Source organism: Somniosus microcephalus, chromosome 14 (genome assembly GCF_052327205.1).
Source record: "Somniosus microcephalus isolate GS21.2 chromosome 14, FLI_Smic_1.0, whole genome shotgun sequence".
Lineage (NCBI taxonomy): Eukaryota > Metazoa > Chordata > Chondrichthyes > Squaliformes > Somniosidae > Somniosus > Somniosus microcephalus.
In genome coordinates this window covers 4,690,515-4,703,633 of record NC_141000.1, presented here as the reverse complement: position 1 = coordinate 4,703,633, position 13,119 = coordinate 4,690,515, and the positions used below count along the sequence as shown (strand labels likewise).

General features: G+C 51.0%; 1 protein-coding gene across 5 annotated transcripts in view; it reads right to left on the bottom strand.

Annotated features, from left to right (window-relative positions):
• Window positions 1-1,058: 1,058 nt before the first annotated feature.
• The window catches only part of phldb2b (pleckstrin homology-like domain, family B, member 2b), a 315,268-nt gene continuing 303,207 nt past the window's right edge, over window positions 1,059-13,119 (bottom strand). For all 5 annotated transcript variants that reach the window (XM_086006161.1, XM_086006162.1, XM_086006163.1 and 2 more), the window contains 3 exons: window positions 8,314-8,533; window positions 5,698-5,783; window positions 1,059-4,479 (listed from right to left, as the gene is read on the bottom strand). In XM_086006161.1, coding sequence (XP_085862287.1) covers window positions 4,339-4,479; window positions 5,698-5,783; window positions 8,314-8,533 — 447 coding nt within the window. In that variant the 3' untranslated portion in view covers window positions 1,059-4,338. The remainder of the gene's footprint in view (window positions 4,480-5,697; window positions 5,784-8,313; window positions 8,534-13,119) is intronic.

Below are 13,119 nucleotides of genomic sequence, written 5' to 3'. Positions count from 1 at the left end.
TGGAGCAGAGAAGGCTAAGAGGAGATTTGATGGAGGTGTTTAAAATCATGAGGGGTCGGGATAGAGTAGATAGAGAGAAACTGTTTCCAATGGCTGACGGGTCGAGAACCAGAGGGCACAGATTTAAGATGGTTGGCAAAAGAACCCGAGGCTTTTTTATGCAACGAGTGGTTAGGATTCGCAATGCGCTGCCTGATAGGGCGGTGGAAACAGATTCAATCGCAGCCTTCAAAAGGGAATTGGATAAATACTTGTAGGAGAAATAATTACAGGGATATGGGGAAAGAGCCAGGGAGCGGGACTAACAGCATATACTGGTGCTACAGAGAACTTCACTCTATTTAGATATCTGGATTTAACAGCACTGGGTTCAATATCAATTCCCTCCACCACTGGCTATGGCTGCAGTGTGAACAATATACAGGATGCACTGAAAAAACTCACCATGGTTACTTCACCAGCAGCTCCCTCCCTACGACCTCCATCACCTAGAAGGTTAAGAGCAGCAGGCGCATGGGAACACCACCACCTCCAAGTTTCCCTTCCAAGTGGCACCCCATCCACCACCTTAAACATTCACTCCCTCCACCACCAGCGCACCGTGGCTGCAGTGTGTACTATCTACAAGATGCACTGCAACAACTCGCCAAGGCTTCTTCGGCAGCATCTCCCAAACCCGCGACCTCTTCCACCTAGAAGGACAAGGCCAGCAGGCGCATGGGAACACCACCACCTCCAAGTTCCCTCCAAGTCACACATCATCCTGATTTGGAAATATATCAGCCGTTCCTTCATCGTCGCTGGGTCAGAATCCTGGAACTCCCTCCCTAACAGCAGTATGGGAGTACCTTCACCACACGGACTGCAGCGGTTCAAGAAGGCGACTCACCACCACCTTCTCAAGGGCAATTAGGGATGGGCAATAAATGCTGGCCTTGCCAGCGACGCCCACATCCCAAAAATTAATATTTAAAAAATAAATTAAATATCATTTAAAGCAGCATGTTTTACAGCACTTTCTGATCCTTAACTGAATAAAATGATAAATAAGATAGAGAAAGAGATATTCATTTTTTATTCAAACTTATAGATTCCTTACAAGATGCCACCATATATCAAAGACATTTAAAATAGGAAAATAATCCAAATTGTGTAACATATAAAATTCCTTACATATTTGTAATCCTTACATATATTTTTAAAATAATACAGAATAAATAATGAAATTAGATACATGTACATAGGGCAGCTGATAAACTGACTAGTTTGATAACAGCAGCCACTGTAAGCGGATTGCGATATAATTAGTTTGTTATATAACTTTATGATAAAATAAAATCTCTTGGACACACACGGCGACCTAATCACTAATCTTTGGCCATTATACAAGCTAAGACAGCTAAAAGTAACATTCCCCACTTTAAGATTCCCCACTTTAAGTGCTTTCCTTCTTTGTAGTTTGTTTAAAGATCTTAAGTCACCAAATCCCCGAGACCTGTGCTGTCTAATTGGCCCCACTCAGCCCTTCGCGCAATACTTTTTTAAAACAGCAATAAGTAGACAGAGGGAGACGACAAGGGGGCATTTACATACAAAGCTAACAATGGCGCCAGCGGTCGAGAGGGAGGGAAGGAGCCTTGTGAGAGCAGGATGACGGAAGACCACACTGAAAGGGTTCACAGTCGCCTTCATCACTAATAACAAACAGCACCTGATGTATTTGAATGGAATATGGAGGCTGGAGCCTGGATGAGTGAATATATGGAACGTGGGAAATCTGAAGTGCACAGTGCCCTAAGTAGAGAGTTCCAGAGAACACGGGGAGTGTCTCCAGATTGATGAGAAAGCGCTGGTGATAAATGCAGCGATTCCACGCTCCCAGTAGGGAGTTGGGTTTGGCTGCTGTGCTGTATCCTTGTCTCTGAGCTCCCCCCCTCGCTCTCTCCCCACAGGGAGGTGACAGAGATAGGGAGGGGCAAGGCCATGGAGGGATTGGAACACAAGGATGGAGTCAGTGCTGTTCTGACTGAAAGCAACAACTGCTGGAAATGGGAAGGTTCCTGAGAGGAGAATGGGTGAGCTGTATTCTAGAGCGTTTCCTAATGCAAAGGCTGCAGGAAGGAGAACGGTGGTGATGAGAGGGGAAAAGGAACTGAAGATGAAAGGCCATTTACACAGCACGGAGGTTGGAGAAAGGATATAGATCGTGTCAGGCTGATGAGCTCAGCGCTCTTAAAGAAACGTGCCTTGTGTCGCTCTCCATTCTAGTGGATCGATGTCCTTAGGACATGGAGGGTAAATGAACCGGGGAGACGGCAAACAGTGATTCTGAAATGTAGGATCAATCGCGGCAACAAAGGTCAGAAATAAAACCGAAACCTTTGTCTTTTTCAGACCTCTGGAATCTTCCGGCAAAAGCCAGTTTAGTTTAAGATATTCAGTTATAACTACAGGATATAATGAGGTCAGACAATACGTTCATATGGTTTGATAAGTGCTCCGCATGATGGCAACCAGTTTATGGTCAGGTTTTCAAAAGGAAGAATCCTAAAGCAGGATTTTGTTGCTCTGTGGGGAATGGGGCAGGTTCGAGGGGCTGAATGGCCTCCTCCTGTTCCTATATAATTAAATACAATGTCCTGCCAGCTTGCCTTCATTTACGTGTTACCAGGTATCCTATTAGTCTGATCGCGAATACAAATTTGGCAGTTTAGATTGAAGCAGCCATTTCCATTGATAAGCCCTCCCAATAAGGCGAGTGTAATATTAATGATTTGGCACCAAGTTTCTGAGTCCGCAGAGGCAGTGAGAAACCTCAGCTACTGCCAGCGGGCACAGTACCCGCGAGGTTCCGGCCGGGGTCAGTGCTGGCGGGCAATATATAAGATTACTCCCAACATCTGACCGGTATGTTTATCAGCACAAATATCATTTTGAAAACTGGCTGATTGCTTCGAAACCAAACACAGTTCTTTACCCCAACATCACGCGATGTGGCACTCACAGAGATTCCCCTTCGTTTTAGACACTGGGAATTTCTCCCGATCGGCAGAAACCCCGTTTACCCGTCTATGTGGGGCTTGGTGCCCGATTGGGGGTGTCGGAGGGAATCCCCGCCACACAAGCGGATTATTAATTGAAATATACAAGCATGATCTTATCATCTATAATGTAACTATCTAATGCTATTACAAAAATAGACAAAGCTGCCCTTTTAAATCAGTCAGTCCATTCTGAAGTAAGTTTACCATCTTTAGTGCCCCTGGTGAGGACCTCATATACCTGGGCATGTATACCAGGCACTGAGACACACACACACACCTGGGCATGTATACCAGGTACTGAGGCACACACACACACCTGGGCATGTATACCGGGCACTGAGGCACACACACACACACCTGGGCATGTATACCAGGCACTGAGACACACACACACACACACTTGGGCATGTATACCAGGCACTGAGGCACACACACACACACATACACCTGGGTATGTATACCGGGCACTGAGACACACACACACACACCTGGGCATGTATACCGGGCACTGAGGCACACACACACACACACCTGGGCATGTATACCAGGCACTGAGGAACACACACACACACTTGGGCATGTATACTGGGCACTGAGGCACACACACACACACTTGGGCATGTATACCAGGCACTGAGGCACACACACACACACCTGGGCATGTATACCAGGCACTGAGGAACACACACACACACTTGGGCATGTATACTGGGCACTGAGGCACACACACACACACTTGGGCATGTATACCAGGCACTGAGGCACACACACACACACCTGGGCATGTATACCAGGCACTGAGGCACACACACACACCTGGGCATGTATACCAGGCACTGAGGAACACACACACACACACTTGGGCATGTATACCAGGCACTGAGGCACACACACACACCTGGGTATGTATACCAGGCACTGAGGCACACACACACACCTGGGCATGTATACCAGGCACTGAGGCACACACACACCTGGGCATGTATACCAGGCACTGAGGCACACACACACACCTGGGCATGTATACCAGGCACTGAGGCACACACTCATGCCAGCATCTTCACCAGATCAACTAAAGGCAGAAACTTGCTCCAATTTATCTAAAATAATTTGCTACTTTAATACTTAAAACTGTGTACGATTGTCACAACCTTCAAGATTACAAAGATAAAGCCATGACAGTGGTTTGTAGGAAAAGAGTCTTGTTTCATACACATATATTTATATATATATATATATATATATATAAAAGCTTTGCATGCAAAATGAGGGTACACTGATTTGAAGTCCTCCTTTAAACCATGAACTGAGTATAACCTTCAGCTCCTGTTACAATGACATCCATCCAAATTCTCATGGTCTCAGGTGACGGTGCAACCATGTAGAAGATTCTGTCTCGAGTCTTTACACTGAAGGTAAGCGAGGGGTTGGGGCTCTGAGAAAGAGAGACAGTACAATGTTCAAAGCACCATGACTAACGTGACTGCCATTCTGCAATGTTTCCACATTACACGGATCTATACTGAGCTAATATCCCAGAGGAATCTCACTGTCCTCTCCCTCGACATGGCAGCCTGTTGCTTTGATGTTTCTTCCGCCTGTCAGCACATTCCTGAATTCTGCAGCTATCTGACCCTGCGCCCAGCTATCACTCTGGTGGTTTGTTTTCTGACAGTGATTTATGGCAAGACTTTTAAACAAAGGCTTTTGAAGAGACAATGGGTTACACTGAGGGAAGCTGCACTCCAGCCTGCTATTTAGGAGCACGGCACAGAGAAAGGCCTAAGGTCCATGCTCCCATCAGCCGGCTAGACGGGAGCGCGGCATGAGGAAAGGGCTATGGCCCACGCTCCCATCCAGCCGGGCTCATGGTTCAATCTCACTGAATATACTGACAGTGACTGAAAAAGAGAGGTGCTCATTTTGAGTCCAAAAATGCATCACGTTAACATGGTGTTCTCCAACAGAAATCACTGACTAACCCCAGGTGAGGCTACGGTGACACCGTTTTAGCCACATGCACTCATTTGAGTAGAAAACACCTCACACACAATCCAGGTAAACATACTTCACGGGTGTGTTTACTGAACAAACATCGGCCACCATTCAGTGACCAAGGGAGTAAAGCAGCCACAACGATCAAATAACACTCGCACACTCTGCCTTTCCTCTTACCATTTTTAAACAGAGAAAATGCTTGTGTTGTGTTGTGTTCAGGGGGGGGTTGCGGAATTTTTAGAACATGGGAGGGGGCCTCGGAAGCAAAAAGGTGAGAACCCCTGATTTAGAGGGGATTGGAAGGCCTTAAATACACAAGAGGTAACTGAATATTAACGAGGTGTTGTTTACTTATGTTTATTCTTGGATTCCGTGCACCTTAACCAGGTGTGAACTAGAGAGTGAGCACAGCTGTTTCTGTCCCAAATAAATTGGGCCCTTAAGATGCAACTTTGAAATTGAGATTAATGAAAATGATTAATGACTTTCTCCTTTGGCCAACATAAGCGACGGCCATTTAAACGTGGACTTTTTAAGTGGTACTCATTTTTTCATTTATAAATCAGAAATGCAGTTAGTCACATCTGGATTCCCAACTGGTCACAGGTGGTTAATGCATTGGACAAGAGTGTGTTAAAACACGGAGCCTCAGTACCTTGTGCGCACTCTTCAAGTGGTCATAATAGACTTCCTCGATAGCTTGAAAATATATCACTCCTTTTAATTTGGTTTCATGTTTATCTGCAGAGAAGCAAAAGTGAGCTGATCAAAGCTGGTAAATCTTACAGTGAAAGACTTTAACCTGGGTTTTAACTCCAGACTGTGCTCGAGGTGGGGATGAAACCCACGCCCTCACTACGACCACCATCCCCCACTGCGGGAGAGATTCACTCCCAGGCCTCAATTCAAGGTTGGCTATTAGTGTCCCATCTGAACCCGGCGGGGACGCGGGGGGAGGGGTCCTGGCACCAAGGACAGTGGTCAGTGGTCAGTAGAGGGAGGTCTGCAGCGGGATCCAGGGGAAGGGGAGCGGGCCTGGAGTGGGAGGCCCTAGGTTTCCTGCTCACCCCGACCACAAGGAAACCAAGAGAAAGTATATTTACTCACTTCCTGGATCTCTTCTGGCCCAGCTTCTGCTGGGAGCCAGCACTCACTGACAGGACAGGCGAGGGGAGAGGGCGAGGGGGGAGGGCGAGGGGGCAGGGCGGGGTGAGTGGGGCAGGGCGAGGGGGGAGGGGGCAGGGCAGGGGGAGAGGGGGGAGGGGGCAGGGCAGGGTGAGTGGGGCAGGGCGGGGAGAGGGGGAGAGGGCAGGGCGAGGGGGCAGGGCAAGGGGGGAGGGAGAGGGGGCAGGATGAGGGGGGGAGGGCGAGTGGGAGAGGATGGGATGAGGGGGGGAGGGGGAGAGGGCAGAGCGAGGGGGAGAGGACGGGGTGAGGCAGGACGGGGACAGGGGGGAGGGAGGGAGGACGGGGGGAGGGAGGGGGGACGAGGCGAGGGGGGCAGGGCGAGGCCGAGAGGGCAGAGTGAGGGGGCAGGATGAGGGGGGGAGGGCGAGGGGGTTTGGATGGGATGAGGGGGCGGGGCGAGGGGGGAGGGGCAGGGCAAGGCGGGCGAGGGCAGGGCAAGGGGGCAGGGCAAGGCAGAGAGGACGGGATGAGGGGGGCGGGGCGAGAGGGCAGGGCAAGGGGGCGTGGGCGGGGCGAGGGGGAGAGGACGGGGTGAGAGAGGGCGGGACGAGGGGGGACGGGGCGAGGGGGGACGGGGCGAGGGAGGGGGGGATGCGGCGAGGGGGGCAGGGCGAGGCAGAGAGGGCAGAGTGAGGGTGAGGGGGCAGGATGAGGGGGGAGGGCGAGGGGGAGAGGATGGGATGAGGGGGGCGGGGCGAGGGGGGAGAGGCAGGGCAAGGCGGAAGAGGGCAGGGCAAGGGGGCAGGGCAAGGGGGAGAGGATGGGATGAGGGGGCGGGGCGAGTGGGCAGGGCAAGGCGAGGGGGGAGGGCGGGGGTGGGGCAAGGGGGAGAAGGCGGGGCGAGGGGGAGAGGACGGGGTGAGAGAGGGCGGGGCGAGGGGGGACGGGGCGGGGCGAGGGGGGACGGGGCGAGAGGGGGGGCGGGGCGAGGTGAGGAGGGACGGGGCGAGGGAGGGGGGATGGGGCGAGGGGGGTCGGGGCGAGGGAGGGGTGACGGGGCGAGGGGGAGAGGGCAGGGCGATGTGGGAGGGGCAGGGTGAGGTGGGAGGGGGCAAAGCTGGTCATTTCTGAGCTGGCACCAGTAAAGTGGCCGTTGAAGGTGCTGGATTGTTATAAAAATCCCACAGGGAATGAACATGTGACCCCAGTCCCACTCGGCGTGACTGACTCTTACTGATCTGAGAAACGGCCTGAGAAGTCACTCCTTTGTTTAAACATTCACTAGTCAAGGAACAGGCCCATCACCAGCTCCTCAAGGCAGCTCAATATGCACAATAAATGCACACCTGGCAGCACCGACATCCCGAGCACAACAGCCTATCGAATTCATGCTTTGACACGCCATCATCGAGCGCAAGTCACTGTGTTATCCTGTTAGACAACATCGACAGACGGGTGAAATGGGCAGACACATGGCCAATGCAGTTTAACACAGAGAAGTGTGAAGTGATACATTTTGGTAGGAAGAATGTTGGGACACGATATAAACTAAATGATACAATTTTAAAGGGGGTGCAGGAACAGAGACCTGGGGGTGAATGTACACAAGTCTCTGAAGGCGGCAGGACAAGTTGAGAAGGCTGTTAAACAAGTATACGGGATCCTTGGCTTTATTAATAGAGGAATAGAGTATAAAAGCAAGGAAGTTATGCTAAACATTTATAAAACACTGGTTCCAGTGGCAGTAGGGTCGATAACCAGAGGACACAGATTTAAGGTGAATGAACCAGAGGTGACCTGAGGAAACTTTTTTTTTTACACAGCGACTGATTGTGATCAGGAACGCACTGCCGGAAGCAGATTCAACAGTAACTTTCAAAGGGGAACTGGATAAATACGTGAAGGGAAACATTTGCAGGACTCTGTGGAGAGAGCAGGGGGAGTGGGACTAACTGGATCGCTCTACCAAAGAGCCGGCACAGGCACGATGGGCCGAATGGCCTTGTTGTGTACCGTGTACACTTGAAATCCGCGTTTGGCAAAACCGTGGTTGGGCGTGATGCCTGTACTGTAAGATTCTATAAGGTGGAGCCTTTGAGAAGTGGAGTGCATACAATGGCAGAATGTCGCTGAGCTCATCTACCTGCATAATACGACAGTGTCCGCTTGGTTCGATCGAAAACAAACCAGCGCTTCTTCCAGGTTTTAATTTTTCCGCCCATTTTGACCAAGAACCCTCTGCACGTCTTCTCTGTGAGCGACACGTGGTAGCAGGTCTCCACCGTGTGACCAGCACCTTCAATGTGAGTTCGCAGGTCAAAGTCTTCCTTTCTGACCGGTAGGTAGCGGGTCAGGGGTCTGGCCTGCAAGGGGGTATCAGAAAAACAGCTGTGGACATTGCATTCAGTCTCAGTCTTTAATGCACAAACAATTTGTTGCCTGGCCCACATTTCACACAGCATGCTGGCTGTGCTTTTACTGGTTTTCAATTTTATTGATTGAGCAGCAGCTCGTCTCCAACACAAACTGCAAGCTCATCGATCACTTCATGTCAAACTGTTAACATTTTAACAGCTTTGCAGGACCTTCCTCCGACTCCTCCCCCTCCCCCCCTCTCCTCTCCCTCCACTGAACCCTCCCCCAGACTCCTCCCCCTCTCCCAACTCCTCCCCCTCCCCCCTCTCCCGACTCCTCCCCTTCCCCCCACTTCTCCCCCTCCCCCACCCCGACTCCTCCCCCTCCCCCCGACTCCTCCCCCTCCCCCGACTCCTCCCCCTCTCCGGACTCCTCCCCCTCCTTGACTCCTCCCCCTCTCTGGACTCCTCCCCCTCCCCGACTCCTCCCCCGACTCCTCCCCTCCCCCGACTCCTCCCCCTCCCCCAAACCCTCCCCCTTCCCTGAACCCTCCCCCTTCCCTGAACCCGCCCCCTCCCCTGACTCCTCCCCCTCCCCCCCATTAGAGTACAGCAGTGCAGCGTAGGTTTACCAGAATGATACCCGGAATCCAACGGTTAAATTACGAGGCGAGATTACACAAACTAGGGTTGTATTCCCTGGAATTTAGAAGATTAAGCGGTGATCTGACTGAAGTTTTCAAGCTATTAAGGGGAACAGATAGGGTAGATAGAGAGAAACTATTTCCGCTGGTTGGGGATTCTAGGACGAGGGGGCATCGTCTAAAAATTAGAGCCAGACCTTTCAGGGGTGAAATTAGGAAACACTTCCACACACAAAGGGTGGTCGAAGTTTCGAACTCTCTTCCGCAAATGGCAGTTGATGCAATTGTTAATTTTAAATCTGAGATTGATAAATATCTATTAACCGGGGTATTAAAGGATATGGGCCAAAGGCAGGTATATGGAGTTAGATCACAGGGCAGCCATGATCACTTTGAATGGCGGCGCAGGCTCGAGGGGCTGAATGGCCTCCTCCTGTTCCTGTGTTCCTAGGAGGATGCCATTTGGCCCATTGTGCCATGCTGGCTCTTTGCTAGATCAATCCCAAACTAATCCCACTGCCCCGCTCTCTCCCAATAGCCCTGTATCAATCCCAAACTAATCCCACTGCCCTGCTCTCTCCCCATAGCCCTGTATCACTCCCCAAACTAATCCCACTGTCCCGCTCTCTCCCCATAGCCCTGTATCAATCCAAAACTAATCCCACTGCCCCGCTCTCTCCCCATAGCCCTGTATCAATCCCCAAACTAATCCCACTGTCCCGCTCTCTCCCCATAGCCCTGTATCAATCCCAAACTAATCCCACTGCCCCGCACTCTCTCCATAGCCCTGTATCAATCCAAAACTAATCCCACTGCCCCGCTCTCTCCCCATAGCCCTGTATCAATCCAAAACTAATCCCACTGCCCCGCTCTCTCCCCATAGCCCTGTATCAATCCCAAACTAATCCCACTGTCCCGCTCTCTCCCCATAGCCCTGTATCAATCCCAAACTAATCCCACTGTCCCGCTCTCTCCCTACAGCCCTGTATCAATCCCAAACTAATCCCACTGCCCCGCTCTCCCCCCATAGCCCTGTATCAATCCCAAACTAATCCCACTGCCCCGCTCTCTCCCCATAGCCCTGTATCAATCCAAAACTAATCCCACTGCCCCGCTCTCTCCCCATAGCCCTGTATCAATCCAAAACTAATCCCACTGCCCCGCTCTCTCCCCATAGCCCTGTATCAATCCAAAACTAATCCCACTGCCCTGCTCTCTCCCCATAGCCCTGTATCAATCCAAAACGAATCTCACTGCCCCGCTATCTCCCCATAGCCCTGTATCAATCCCAAACTAATCCCACTGTCCCGCTCTCTCCCCATAGCCCTGTATCAATCCCAAACTAATCCCACTGCCCCGCTCTCCCCCCATAGCCCTGTATCAATCCCAAACTAATCCCACTACCCCGCTCTCTCCCCATAGCCCTGTATCAATCCAAAACTAATCCCACTGCCCCGCTCTCTCCCCATAGCCCTGTATCAATCCCAAACTAATCCCACTGCCCCACTCTCTCCCCATAGCCCTGTATCAATCACAAACTAATCCTACTGCCCCACTCTCCCCATAGCCCTGTATCAATCCCAAACTAATCCCACTGCCCCACTCTCCCCATAGCCCTGTATCAATCACAAACTAATCCTACTGCCCCACTCTCCCCATAGCCCTGTATCAATCCCAAACTAATCCCACTGCCCCGCTCTCTCCCCATAGCCCTGTATCAATCACAAACTAATCCCACTGCCCCGCTCTCTCCCCATAGCCCTGTATCAATCACAAACTAATCCCACTGCCCCACTCTCTCCCCATAGCCCTGTATCAATCACAAACTAATCCCACTGCCCCGCTCTCTCCCCATAGCCCTGTATCAATCACAAACTAATCCCACTGCCCCGCTCTCTCCCCATAGCCCTGCATCAATCTAAAACTAAACCCACTGCCCCACTCTCTCCCCATAGCCCTGTATCTTTCTCTGCTTCCAATATTTATCCAATTTTCCCTGAAATGATGTAATGGTCTCTGCCTCAACCAGTCCCTGTGGTAAAGCATTCCATACTCCAACAACCTGCTGTGTGAAGAAATTTCTCCTAACCCCCCTCCTCACTCTCTGACAATTTTAAATTGATGAACCCTCGTCACTGACTCCCAACTAAAGGAAATAGTCTTTTCTTTATTCACTTTATCAAACTTATAATTTAAAAACCTCTGTTAAATCTCCTCTTCGCCTCCTCTGCTCCAGTGGAAATAGTCCCAATATCTCAAGTCTCTCCTCGTAACTATAGTTTCCCATCCTGGCATCACCCTGGTGAACCTACACTGTACACTCTCTATGGCTTTAATGTCCTTTCTAAAAATCAAAGTGGTCCCGCTTTATACAGTATCAGTTTTGGTTACCAAATAACTGAGAAACCCAGCCAACTAATTGATGTTGCCCGAGATGGTTGCAACTCTCCCTTGACCCTGTTGGAGAATTGTGGGGCTGGAGGAGGTTACAAAGATAGGGAGGGGCGAGGCCATGGAGGGATTTAAAAACAAAGATGAGAATTTTAAAATCGAGGCGTTGCTGGATCGGGACCCAGTGTAGGTCAGCGAGCTCAGGGGTGATGGGTGAACGAGACTTGGTACGAGTTAGGATACGGGTAGCAGAGATTTGGATGAGCTCAAGTTTAGGGAGTGTAGAATGTGGGAGGCCGGCCGGGAGAGTATTGGAATAGTCGAGTCTGGAGGTAACAAAGGCGTGGATGAGGGTTTCAGCAGCGAATGAGCTGAGGCAGTGGCTGAGTCGCGATGTTAGAGGTGGAAGGAGGCGGGCTTGGTGATGGAGAGGACATGGGGTCGGAAGCTCAGCTCAGGGTCAGATAGGATGCCGAGGTTGCGAACAGTCTGGTTCAGCCTCAGACAGTGGCCTGGGGTGGGGATGGAATCAGTGGTTACGGAACAGAGTTTGTGATGGGGACCAAAGACAATGGGCTGGATTTTCATTCAGCAGTCGGGAAGGAGGCGGGACTACAACTTTCGGGTTTTAGTCCCGCCTCCATCGAGATGCGGCCAATCCGCGCGATTTTCACTTGATTGACCTTGTTGAGCCCGCCCAGCGGGCTCAGCAGGCCAATTAAGGGCCACCCGGCAACAGGTGACATCACAGATTGGTATTTCATCTGTCAAGAGGTGTTGACAGATTAACTATCGGTGTTTCACAGCTGTTTGAAGCTGTCAAACACTGACAGTCTTACTTCTAACCTGAGTCCTTCTACGCAGACTCAGTTAGAAATGTCACCGGCACTGAAAGCTGCAGGCTGTCACTTTTGACAGCTCGCAGCCATTCTGCTTTCTGTGCCGGCTGAATGATGGACTCTCGAAACCTAGAGGAAGGAAGGCTTTAAAACCTAGAGGAAGGAAGGCTTTAAAGGTAAGTACAGGTAATTTAAACTTCTTTACACACTTTAGACACACCAAACACACTTACCTTTGCACTCATGCACCCATCACTCACCTGAACACCGACATCTCGACCCCTCCAAGTCCTTCAACCCGACGGCCCGACTCCCCTAACCTGGCGTGGTTTGGAGCTGTCGGGAATCCCACACGACACCCCTCAAAATAGGGATTAGGCTAAAAACTGCCTGTTAACTACCTGTTAACAGGCAGTTAATTGGCACTAATCCCTTCCTGCCTCGGGTCGGCGGATCCCAGTGCGGGGCGGGTACCCACCTCCCCTGAAACTTATGTGGAGGCGGGTTTTGGGCGGGATGGTGTCGGGACCCCGAATTCGGGATTTTAACCCCCCGCACGCCTAAAAGCCCGCCACACGGCACACTGAAAATCATCCCCAATAACTTTGATCTTCCCAATATATAATTGGAGGACATTTCTGGTCATCCAGAACTTGATGTCGGACAAGCAGTCTGACAGCATAGGGACAGTAGAGGAGAGGCAGAGCTGGGTGTCGGCAGC